General features: G+C 50.6%; 1 protein-coding gene across 2 annotated transcripts in view; it reads right to left on the bottom strand.

Moving 5' to 3' along the window:
- Window positions 1-12,577, bottom strand: part of CAPZB (capping actin protein of muscle Z-line subunit beta) — a 37,226-nt gene extending 24,649 nt beyond the window's left edge. The window contains exons 1-2 of one of the 2 annotated variants that reach the window (XM_026053614.1): window positions 12,467-12,576; window positions 941-1,030 (exon numbers count right to left, since the gene is read on the bottom strand). In XM_026053614.1, coding sequence (XP_025909399.1) covers window positions 941-1,030; window positions 12,467-12,469 — 93 coding nt within the window. In that variant the 5' untranslated portion in view covers window positions 12,470-12,576. Of the gene's footprint in view, window positions 1-940; window positions 1,031-12,466 lie in introns of both variants that reach the window. The other variant, XM_026053615.1, reaches the window with a different exon arrangement.
- Window positions 12,578-13,141: the final 564 nt, after the last annotated feature.

Here is a 13,141-nt window from a genome sequence, read left to right on the forward strand (position 1 = left end):
GGGGGGAGCTTTTCCTTTGGAAACAGAAGAAAAGCTTCATTCAAAGGTCAAAGACCTCTCCACGTTACCCGTCTGCCTGGAAACTTAGGTCAGAAAGGCACAAACCTCAAGCAATATATCTGCACAAGGGAAGCTTCCCCTGCTGCCCCCAAGTACCTGACATCCACATTCCCACAAGGCATAAATTGCTCTGGACACAACCGTGTCACGCCTCGTTCTCAGGGAGCAGTTATGCAAACCAGCTCCTGGCTCCAGAGTACGTGCAGCTGGTGACGGGCACTGGCAGCACCAGGTCCTTACAGTTCAGTTTTCATTACTAATAATTGATGAAAGGAAAGTGTTCCTTGCGCATGTGGAAAACCCAGGTGTTGGTACAAGGTCAAACAGCTTTGTTGGTACTGTTGTTTTTCCCCCTTCCAGGTATTCATTGGGCAGCCTAACACCACATGGGACATAATTTATAAATAAAGGAACTTGGGCATTCTCCAAGATCTCAGTTAGTTCCCAAGTATTATCCCATAGTGACATCTCTGAAGCGCATGTCCCAGCATGTCCACAGAACTGATGGCAGAGCAGAAGTAGAGGCTGGCAGCCAGATTAACAGGAGACTGCACCCACGTATCAAATGTGGATCAAATGTGGATTAACTGTTCCAAACTAGTTTCACTAACTAGCAGCCTGCAAACTGGTGATTACTTCATTAAAAAGGTGCTAACGACCCTGCATCCAAAGCAAGTCTGTGCACAAGCTCTAGCATCTGTTGGCTGGACCAAAATAAGCCCCTGGATTCCCAATGTGTTTTGGCAATTGCTCTGTTCCCTGCCTGGGCAAAACCCAAGTTGACAGCCACAGAGCACTATACCTGAAAGGAGTTTTGGGACACTTACTTACAAACCAGCCCTTGGCCGGGCTTGTACTTGGTTAAACACCCAGTACTCACCAGGTCAATGAGGTCGCTGAGATTCTTCTCTATCTGCTGGGGAGGCAGCCGCCTCATCAAATCCAAGGCACAATCCAGCTGCTGGTCACTCTGCGGAGACAACAATGATGATCTGGTCACAACCCATACAGCAGAGCCCGACGCATTCACCACGCACAACAGAAAGGAGGAAAGGGAGGAGCTGCACCAGGACAGGGATCATTAACTCTCTGTAGGAGGACAGAGGTGGAACTTCCAACACTGTCCGTTACATTAATACTGAGGAATTTCTGTAATATTCGGCACCATTTAATAGCCATTGTACGAAACTTTCTGGAGCAGGGATTTGAGGGCACGGCTTATACTGGTAGCAGTTTAACCCCCTGATTCCAAGGGAATCTAGTCCTTAGCTCAAAAACCATTCCAATAAAACTCCCTGTCACATACAGCAAACAGGTTTCACTTACAACCCCCAAGTCAAGAGTGCAGCAGGAACACAGGTGATTCCTTTACAGGGTTTATAGGGACTCGTCTTCTCTGGATCACAGTGTAACAGTCACATGCCCTCACACGTCCACCCCTGCTCCGCTTCCCTCTCCAAGGGGGGCAGTCGAAAGCTTCACCCCCTGCCCCAAACCCAATTTTACCACTGCCTCATTCTGTATCAACCTACTAATTGTTCCATGCACTGTTTTTTTTCGCGCTATCTTAGCCACGATCTGCACGGAGGAACTGAAAGTTTCCCCTCCCGAAGCCCTTTTAGTACTTCCTTGTTTGCATCGTGCAGCTCTGAGACAATCAGCAGCCAAGATAAATTCTGTTTCAACACAGAGCTCCCCCCTCCTTCGGCTTTATCAACAATCAGATTGAAATGCACACACAATTTGATGTGTTATTTCCTTCTTCCTACAGGACACAAACTAAAACCTGTGAGGAATCAGGCCTTCAATTATCTGGAGAGACCACAGCAACACACTCCAACACGGCTTGTAGCAGCCGGTCCGATATCCACGTTTGACAAGAAAAAATAAGATTAAACTTAATTTCAGAGCACGAGAATGTGCAACAGCCATTCCCACAGACACCTGACCAGCTGCACAACGTTCCTGACTTACCCTTGAGCTCTGCTTCCTGCCCACAGATACAAACGGATCCTCTTGTGCAAACCCAAGGGTAGCCAGAACCGGCACAAGTCACTCGGACGAGCAGATCACGCCCGGCAGCAGCACTAGGGAGTTGGTTTTACTGATTCCTACCTTCCTCTTTCTTCTTTCACTATTTCTAACCACCCATATACAGTGTCCTTAGCTCGAATTGCTCTATAAGTTTTCATTTGGAGCAGTTCTGTGATCTAACTCTCAAATATAATAGCACATACACACACACCCCATGCCAAGAAGCAGCAGGAGGTCACCTCCTGCAATTCAGCTGTAGCAATGCAGAAGGGAAGGAGCTCGTTAGCACACAGCCATTAGCAAAGGCCCTACCTGCTCGCTTCCAACAAGTTAAGGAGACTGTTTATTGCTCAGCTACTTTATGCTGCAGGACATCGGTTCAAAAAGCCGCCAGAAGCGGAGAGGGCACCAGGAGCCTCCCCCAGCTGCAGCAAGGTGCCCATTGCCCCAGCTGGGAGCCAAGGGAGCTCTGCTCCCAGCACAGCACACGCAGCCCCGTGGGAGCCCCCAAACACCTGCCCAACACAGCAAGGAGGTGCCTGGCACCCAACACGGCAAGGAGGTGTCAGGCCACCCCACGCCTGCTGCCAGTCCTGCTCATCTGCCACAGTACCAAAAGGCAGAAGATTCCCTTTTCACTGATACAAAAAGGACAACGTGATGGCTAGCAGCCGTGCTGAAGGACTGAAGGATTTAATCTCTATGTAATAAAGGGTCCAGCAGGTTTCCAAGTTGCAGGATTCACAGCTCAGCTCCTGACACAAGAGGCTGTCGTGTTTGCTTTGAGGGATGTTAGATGGGCACAGGAATAACGCTGCTCTATTCACACGTCCTGCCACCGTGCCCACTCCGGACACGGCACAGGTCCCACAAGCTCTTCTCCTACAGCATCTTCCCCTTGACTATTAACCCTCTTCTGGCAGAGCCTATCAAGCCCCTTTGTAATACACCCTTAAGTCAGGGCCTCCTGACAGCAAGGTGCTCTACTGGGAAGAGCAAGAGCCACATGGGAATCCTGCAGTAACCCCCGCTCCTCCTGGATATTCCAGACTGGAGACATCTTCATCAGCCTGAAGAGTGAGATCACAGATTATTATAAAATATGATGCCGATGCAGACCAAGGTGTTGTTCTCTTTAACTACTTGTTTGTTTGGGGTTTTTTTTTTGTGGCTTGTATAAGACCCAGTGGCTTCGGAGAGCCACTGAGATATTTGTAACCACGTTTAGCAATGTGCAGTTCCACTCTCCAGTACGTTACTGCTATGGCAAAGAGCACCTAACACAGCCTGCCCAGAACACTCACTCTAACGTTTGCAAAGGAGGAGGATCAAATATTCACTTCAACAAGCACCGGGCAGCCGGGCACGAGCCAAAGCCGCCGTGCTGGCCCCCACAGCTCCTCTGCAACCCGTATTTATCTGTGCAGCAGCAGCGGAGCATGTCGCGCCACGGCCTACGCCTTCCCAGAGACACTCTCCAGTGGAGGGTATTTCCTCATTCTAACTCTGTTCCTCACCCTCAGTAACAATGTGGTTTGTGAGCTGAGGTCCCGGGGCAGTGCACACCCAGAAAGGCGCCGTCATGCGTGTCCAAACACCGGAGGTCTCCCCTAAACCCTGGGGGTTTCACCCGCTTTTGCTCTCCATGTGCCCACCTGCACCACAAGGGGCACTAAAGCCGTCTCTGGGACAGAGAGCAAATGAAGCAGCTCCTCTGGCACCTGCAGGCGATGCCACCAGGCACTCAGCACTACTTCAGGCTGGCAGAACAAGAGGTTCCTTTCAAAGGGACTAGAGCAGCCATGGTCATCCAGGAGCAACCAGCAAAGAGGACATGTCCACTCAGAACCAAGCAGCGCCTGCAAGCTTGAAACCAATCAGTGACTTACCAGACTCCCTCACTTCCCTACCTCCAGGCAGGAGCTTTCAAGCGTTCTTTGGATCACAGAACAGGCTCTGACTTCTCTTCCTCCTTCTTACCTCTAAACCAGGTAAGCATCGTGTGTCACTTGCCAGCTGTGGAATAACCACAAAAGCTAAAACCTTTGGTAGTCTGAAGCTATACATTTGACCAAAATTCATTATTTTGGCTTTATACACGAGAATCCAGCCTTCTCCTGAAGTATGTTCTGCAGGTAGTTTTCCACTAGATACATTTCAGCTCCTGTTAGCACATCCACAGAGCAGTGCAGCCGCAGCAGAGGAGGAGAAAAGACAACACGCTCTGGCATTTCCTTCTCACCAAGGGATTTCAAGAGGCCAGTACTCACATCCAACAGATAGAGACATCACCTTGGACAGCAGGGAGAGAGCCAAGACGATTGCGGTGCTGCCACCAGTGGGCTGGTATCAACCCTTTCTGGGAGGAAGGTCTTGACCTCCTGCCACCATCACTAATGGTTTCTGCACCAGCACTTGTCTTCTGGCTAACCGAAACAATGTTTTATTTATGAAACTTGTCACTGAACATGACAATATAATTTAGCAGCTTTCATCTGGTGCCAGGAGTTCCCGTAAAGCAGAAAGTTTGCAAAAAGCCTGTTTTCCAATAAATCAAGGCACCGAGTATATATGCAATCTATTAGGCTCACATAAAAGAGTAAAGGGGGCACAGCAGTGCAGCTGGGCAGAAAAGCTGCAGACTGCAATATGGTCCAACCAGTTTGCAATAAATGGGATTAAAGGCACTGAACTTGGTGGTGCAGAATGCCTGCTCGCAATAAATGTAGAGGAATTAATCACATTGCCATTCCTGTGCAAATTGCACACTCGATTTATGCTCTCCAGCTGAAGTTAACCCACGTTGTTTGCTGGGTATTTCTTGGACAGGAAATCTCAGTTATAAAGCAAAGTGAGGATACGGTTACAGCACAGCACCGAGATAAGACAATTAGCGTGGCTCCTGCAAGCACTTCACAAAGGAAGTTCACACGTCCGCGTGGCAGCTTCGCTGTCGGAACAGGCGCCGGCTGAGGCACGAGCACGGGTGCTGCCCTATGAGGGGCAGCAGGCAGAGGCTGCTTTCACCAACTGCAGCCACCCCAGGCCCTCGCTCACACCGAGGGCAGACCCAGGCCAGGCAGCCAGGGACACCTCTGCTGCTCAGACAGACAAGAGGAAAGCGTTTGCAGAGCCACCTTCCTGACGTTGCCAGCTGGCCCGACTGCTCACTGCCTCCCTCCAACCATTCTGCGCCCCTCTTGAAGCTGAAACTTGCTGACATACCCCAAATTCTTAGCTCTCCCCAATTCACTGATGCATTATTGTTGCTCCTTGAGTTATCTGCTACTTCCCACTAACCAGGGAAGGGCAATCTCTAAAACAAACGAGTGCAGCAGGTTGCTGCTCTGCGGTGCTGACTTCACCAGCACGTCTGGCCTTCACACAGGTGCTGCTATCGCTGGGGTTTCCCCAGGAGATTGGGTTTTACAGCAGGGCCATTAAGTTTTTACTAGAGTCTAACAGGTAACCGTAATCCCAACAGTGGAAAGCAGCATTTGAGCTCAGCTCTATAGGGCCATGTTGCTGCTACGTAGGAAAAAACAAAATCTCCAAGATACCCTGTAAATGCTTAGTAGCTTCAGATATGTGTGCATGTGATTTCAAAAAACTTCCAGTATTTTCAACTCTCAATCACTAAGAGCTACAAATACAACAGCTCTTGATTTTGCCGCTTGTCATCCTAAGCAGCTGTCACTGGCTTGCTTTTAAAACACTGGTTTTCAGACGCTGCTTTACTCTCTCTACGGCTTATTCCATGTTTGGAACAACTTGGCCACGAGCGTATCAGAAGACAATTGCCTCGTTCAAATAACGAGACTACACGTGCGATCTGCAGGAAGAGCCTAGAAGCATCTTCATTTAAAAGGGACTCTTGAACTCAGCAAATCCCCTCACAGAATCCCCTCCCAGCACCCAGATTCGGGTGCTTCTTCCAGCCCACCCAACCTTGATTTCTCCCCGTATGAAACGTTACTTGCACCAAAGACATCCTGGAAAGCGCAGCTTGAGATCTGCATAAAACCTTCACCAGAATCCAAAGCAGCTTCCACATTCCTGAGAGCTGCAGTTATTTAAATCCTTGTTGCTCTAACCATCAGCTCTTCACTTCACAGCAGCACAGGGGCCCAGGGTCCGTCACCACCACCACCTATGGTGATGAGCTGACTGAACAGCAATGCTATTGCAGAAACACCCAGCGCTGAGAGCTGGGGATACCGATTTGTGCTGCCCTGCATGGCACCCGGCTCGCTCATCGCAGGTAGGCAGCCACCACGCTGCCTAATTTAGTTTACAAACTCAGCACTTTGCAGCCTCTAGCAGCAAGGGTGCTAAATTCACGGGATAATTCTGGCAAGTAATCAGATCCCCACTGAGGAAGAGCGGGAGAGGTTATCTAATTAATTCTCATTCCTGACTCTTCTCCGATTCCCTAAAAGGTCAAAAAAATGGGTTAATGCCTTTTACTTACGGCTCGCAAGAGGCACCTTGCTGATAGCTGCCTTCCAAAGCTCACAGGACGGTTCCAAGAGTGGTTGTTTTAAGCTAGAAGCTGTGGATATCATTAGGCCATATACTAGAGTATCATCTGTCTCCCTGTAAGGATGTTCACATTACCTGGGGTTCTCCCCTCCACTGCTATTCCTAGATCTTCCCATCCTTCCCAATATCTTCTCACATCTTCCTTGCCATTTCTGAGCACACATGACCTGGCTTAAGCCAGACAATGTGCAACCCAGCAGCACACAGACCTCCTGCTACCCTTTGCCCAAGTTTAATTAGCAGTAGTTTATACTGGAGCAGCACTTTGCACAACCTGCCTGTGCCGAGGGCCATCCAGGGTGCGTTTCTCCTGTCGCATCCTCCAGCTCAGACACACTCCATGTGGCCAATCTGCACCTCACCAAGAGCCATTCTTCCTTCACCATTCCCAGTTTGAGCCCCGTCGGTGCTGAGCCAGGATCATATCCGTTCCCAAAACGTTACACCCAAAACTCTCTCCAATGAGCCCTAGATTTGTACAGCAACCCAACTCAGTGCATAATGTTGACAGAATAGTTACATTTAAGTGCTGTAATTACATAGTTGATATCTTAATTCGTCCCTCCATTTCATGGTGCTCTCACCATTGGAATCAACGCGGAGCACGATCCTTGCTCTTCTTCCCCTCCGGAGCTTGTCTTGGATTGCAAGCACAGGCTGAGACAACCGCCAGGCACCTTTGCTAGTGACCAGTTTCTTTTAAATCCTGGTATTTACTGCAGCAAACAACAACTGCGAAGGCAGGTAACAGCACCTCGCTTTCAGGCTCAGTACTCTCCAGTGGAAGAGGGAGCAAGACTCAGCTGAAGAAATATCCCCCCAAAAAACACTTGAATAAAGTTCTAGAATAAAGAGTATATTATTTATGGTGGCTAAGGGCAACCTAAGTTTATGTGTCTTCAATGCAGCCTCAACCTTTATTCCTTTCACACAAAATCCTCTCAAGTGCCATTCCCATCTCACTGATGCAGCTAAAATGGGTAAGTGGGTTCTGCTTTCAGCAAGGTTGGGAACCTTCCCATTTACAACCAAGCCACAACTTCAGTTCCTAGTCCCTCTACCAGGGAGCAATGTGGCTGCACTTTCTGTAACAACAGGACACGGAGGACTCTGCCCTGTGCTCTTGACAACAGCTTCAGCGAGGACACGCTCTGCAACCGCTGCAGGAGCTTGGGGGGACATCTTACGGGTTCGCAGGGAGAGGCAGGTCTCCTAAACCACCCTCATGCAGAAAAAGAAGCCAGGCTGCACTGGTGAAACATAAACTGCTAAGATTTAATTAGCAGAGAGCAGAAATAAAATAGATAATTTATGAGATGGCAGTCATGAGTGTGCACAAACATTGTGTGATTCTTTGGCCTTGCGCTCTCTGTGCAGCCTCTAAGCTGGGCTGACCACTGCCAAGCTGCACGTTCTCCTCTTAGCTCCTGGACGATGGAGACGGGGTAAAACAGCAGCACTAGGTAACACAAGAAAATCTATTTTACTAATTGATGTCAAGTCTCAGGCTACTCTGCTAGAAAATATGGCACACGTTACTGTCAGGTACAACTGAGTTAATTCTAAACATAATCATGGAATGGGTGGGGTTGGAAGGGACCTCTACAGATCATCCAGTCCAGCCTCCTGTTCCTGCAGGGGCACCTGGTCACATCCAGGTGGCTTTGGATTATCTCCAGGGAAGCAGACTTCCCAGCCTCCCCAGACAGCCTGTGCCAGGGCTCTGGCACCCTCACACCAAAGAAGTTCTTCCTCATAAACATGAAGCAAAAGTGTAATTCGGGCAATCACAAGGAAAAAAATAAAGATTCTTTGTCCGATTCCTCATTCAACACCGAAAGGACTGGATTACTCTTGCACTTGGCATTATCCAGGCAAGACAGCAATCCGACTAAAAAATACAGCACTTTAATTAGAAAACAAGTGGAGCAGCTTCCCCAAGTACATTGCATTTTCTGTGCCTCGGCTCAGCTAACAGGGCACTATAACCTGAAACCCGCTCAACCAGCCCCTGCACTGGTGCACATAAAGAGGCTGCGAGGCCAAACGCTCCATCCTCCCTGTGTACAGGAGCTCGGGTCTGGCAAAACAGCCCCTTTGGAGACACTTGCTCTCAAGAGGGCTGCAGGACGCACGACCACGTGAGGAGATTTTGACCCCCAAAGTAGGACAAGGTGATGGGAATCCAGTATTATTCACTTCGAGTAAGCCACAGTAACTCGGTCCTCTCCAAAGGTGTTGCACATTTTAGTGCACTTCTTGAGCATCTACTCTCCATTTTTGCTCAATTCTCATATAAAATTAACACAAACATCTCATGTTTTGGACTGTTAAGAAAGCACTGCACCAACAACTTCAAAAATAAGGCCCCAAAACCTAGACCAGTCCATCTTAAAGGGACCATAATCTTCCACTGCACTAAACTGAATTCCCAACTTCCACGTTTGAGTTTGTGGAGCCTTTTTTAACAACATGAGTGATCAGGAAAGAGACCTCAGGCAACAACTCAACTACAGAGACTACCCAGCATGGGAAAGACTTGGGTTGTGTGGCTGCATTAATTGCTTCTTCAAGCCACAGGAGTTTCATCCCTACAGGAAATTTATAATGCAAGGCCCATGATTCAAATGAGGTTTTTCCCCCCATTCTTTCCTAGAAATCAACTCCAGCACTTTTATTCTCCACTGAAGTTTTTGGAAGTATCTGCCTACGCCACCAAATCCAAACTGGACCAGTCCACAGCACCAGCAACCACCAGTACCCTACACGGGGTGCATTTTATGCTCGTAAAAGCCACCTGACAGAACACAGGGCTAACAACTGTATACACTGAATAGCAGAGCAATATTTCTTTCCCAAAAAGAGTCACTGCTCTATGTGAGCACAGCAATGAGCACTAAAAATAGACTAATTCAATAGAGTTGAATGCACTTTCTTGCCATTTTATTCCCAGATGTCAACTGGTAAGATATCAGCCTATACATTTACCAAATGAGGAAATCCTGTTTGAACAACTTGAGCTTGAGAATGTTTTCCCTTCACTAATAGACCACGAGATTAAGCACGGCTATAATGGCAATATTCCCTACCCCAACGATATCCTGCAACTTGATTATTTTGGGAATTTGCCTTTTAAGATAACATTTAGCTAGGCTCACATACTTGGCTTGGCTAGTAGGACATGGACTCTAGAGAAGAGCTTAGGTCAGTGTTTCTCCTAAAGCACAAGGCGCAGAGGATTTCCGAGCACCACAAAGGCAGCCCAAGCTCCCTGGCTCCACACGAAGGTTTCCGAAGACATGAACACTCAGCGTGGAGGCACCTGGAAGAGCACCACCTTCGTGCGTTCCATTCTCAAGCCATTTAACATACTTTTACCAGTAGTTTCTACAAACCCAAGCGACGCACCGAGCAGTGATGGGCTCGCCCAGGACCAACAGCCCCTACCTGGGAATATTACGCTCACCGGCACCCTGGGATTAAGCACCCAAAGGCCTGTGCCACTGCGGGGCTTGCTAGTGGCCTCACAAGGCCTAGGGAGACGACCTGCAGGCACCGCTACACCAGACATTTCTATCTCACACTTGACTAAATTATGCATTTCACCAAGACTGTTTGCTCCTTACTAAGGAGTCGCATAGCACTAGGAATACTTGTAAGCCCAATCAGGGTACTTTTATGACCTAAAGAGGATTTATTTTTCACTTATATGGACACTGATTGGGTTTTATCCACTGAAGCCCACAGTTCCACAGCAGCTCCACCTTCTCTACCAGCTTATTTTTAGCACTGAAGCCCCACCTCTACCTAGGTGGTTTTCAAGCTTCACCTCTTGCCATGCCCCATTCCAGAGAGCAGCCGACTGAAATTCTGACACGCTTCTGAACTCTCATTCAAACTCAGTGACAACAATTGAGATTAGAGATGATCTCAAATGACTGTGCAGAGGAGAAGGCCGCTCCCATCCAGCTGTGCACTGATATTGATAACCCCTGGGTACCAAGCTGCTGGACCCAGTATCCTGGGCCATAAGAACTCCCCCAGCTGTGGTGAATCTCACCACAGCCTTCAGTGCGAGGGGCAACGCGGAGCTTCAGTGCTGCAATTCAGTACTGTGCATTCATAGAATCACAGAGACATTAAGGTTGGAAGGGAGCTCCAGAGATGAGCCAGCCCAACCCCCTGCACACGCAGGGTCACCCAGAGCACAGGGCTGCATCCAAGCAGGTTTGGAAGATCTCCAGGGAAGGAGACTCCACAGCCTCCCTGGGCAGCCTGTTCCAGGGCTCGGGCACCCTCACTGTCTAGAAATTTTTTCTTAAGTTTCTATGGAATTTTTGGTGACTCAGTTTGTGGCCGTTTCCTCTAGTCCTGTCGCTGGCCACCACTGAAAAGAGGTCGCCCCCTCCTCCTCACTGCCTCCCTTGAGGTCTCTATAGACACTGATCAGGTCCCTCCTCAGCCTTCTCCTCTCCAGGCTGAACAGACCCAGCTCTCCCAGCCTTTGCTCACAGGGCAGATGCTCCAGGCCCCTGATCATCCTCGTAGCCCTGCGCTGGACTCTCTCCAGCAGCTCCACATCCCTCTTGTCCTGGGCAGAACTGGACACAGTCTCCAGATGTGGCCTCCCCAGGGCCAAGCAGAGGGGCACGATCCCCTCCCTCGTTCTTCTTAATCGATCCCGTTGGCCTTCTTGGCAACGAGGGCACCTTGCAGCCTCATGGTCAATGTGTCATCCACCATGATGCCATTCACAGACTTTAAAGGTAAAAATCCTGTAAGTCTTCCACATACTGGGACTATGCAGTGCAACTGCATTACCTGCATCATACAAGTTAACTCTACAGAGTTAGTGTTAACTTAGTGTTAAAAGGTTTTCCAGCAGATATCACCAACACCAGGATTGAAAGTTGCCTTCGTGCTTCCTTTACCAATATATGCTAGATTTGGATCATTTTTGAATCCTGATTGGATATTTGGAACCTTTTCAAACACAGAGATTTGTCTTATGTACTTCCAGTAGACCTAGACAAACAACACTTAAATTACCACATTTTTCAAGCAAGTCTTTAAAGCTGTGAGAGAGCCCAGGGCTCTGTGCACAGAAAAGCAAGCGCCACTCTCCCACCCCCGAGCTCCACCGGACAAGCAGGAGCCACAGGCGCTGCTGGAAGCCCCGGCCTGGCCTCTCCCCCACGTGCTGCTACTAAACACGAACCATCAGGTAAGAGGGCACAAGCAGGCAGGACTCACAGAACCCCCGAGGTGCTTGTGCTCTGCCTACCCAAACAACAGATGTCCCTGCACTTGGACCCAAACCGGACTGCTGTTCTCACAGCCTCTGGACTCCTTTTAAGAACATCCCGGTTGTCCCAGCTTTTGCCTTCAGCAAAGTCCGCCAGCTTCCCTCGACTTTGCCCCAGTGTCAAGGCTTCTCCCACAGAGAGCCAGTTGGGAACGTCTTCCTGGAGCGGCCAGAAGCTGGAACGGAGGGGCCAGGCAGCCCCGCAGGGGCAGGGAAGGCAGGAGGGGCAGCACCGGTGCCCTCGGCACCCGGAACCCACCAAGAGCCCCTCGAGCCAGGCCCCCCTCGGCCTCCGAAGAGGCTCCCGGCGCCTCGCAGGAAAGCGGCAGCCGAGCGGCCCCCGGCCCGCCGTGAGGCCTCTGCTTCTACCCGGCGGGACGAGACCCTCCAGGCACCCTCCCGAAGCACCGGGACAAGCGGCCACCCCTAGCGCTCAGGGCGGCCGCTGCCTGCCGGGCCTGCGGGAACCGAGGGCACCAAGGGCCGCTGCCGGCGGGGCGCCGCCCGCGGCCGCGCCGCTCTTACCATGGCGGCTGCGCGGGGCTGCGCGGGGCTCTGGTGGCGGCGACAGCGGCGGCGCCTCCCGGTCCCGTCCGCTCTGGCTGCGAGGCAGGCCGCGGCCCTTGCACTTCCGCCGTTGCCTAGGAGTGAACATCCGGGTCAGCGGCGCCCCGCCCCGCCCGCCCGCGCCGCCAATCAGCGCGCGCCTCGCCGGCCATCGCCAAGTATGGAGCGCGGCGCGCGGGAGGGAGGGACCATGATGCCGGGGGGGGGAGGGGGGAAGGAGGCGGCGCCGGGCGCTACCAACTGCCGCCCTGGGGGCGGGAGGGAAGAGGGCGGGCGCAGGGGAGGGGCTCCCGCGCAGCCCCGCCCACCGCTTCCCTCTTCCTTTTCCCCCCACCCTCCTCCTTTCCTCCCTCTTTTTTTTTTTTTTTTAATAAAAACTTTTCCCCATTTTTTTTTCTCCTCCGTTTCCCCTTTTTAACCCCAGTAAGCGGCATCGCTGCAGTGCCGGCAAGGGAGTCACCTGCCCTTCACCACTCGCTTTCCACGGCAACTTGTGGGGAAAAAAATAATCAGCCTCAGGCTACTTAAGGTCAAGGTTAATTAATTGCAGAGGCAAGTGCTGGTCTCCTCTGGCAGCTGAGCCTTTGATTCAGCAGAGCATGTAAGTACCTGCTTCCAGTTAGGCAGAGCCTT

The sequence above is a fragment of the Nothoprocta perdicaria genome, unplaced genomic scaffold (assembly GCF_003342845.1).
Source record: "Nothoprocta perdicaria isolate Ctin4 unplaced genomic scaffold, notPer1 scaffold_117, whole genome shotgun sequence".
Taxonomy (NCBI): domain Eukaryota; kingdom Metazoa; phylum Chordata; class Aves; order Tinamiformes; family Tinamidae; genus Nothoprocta; species Nothoprocta perdicaria.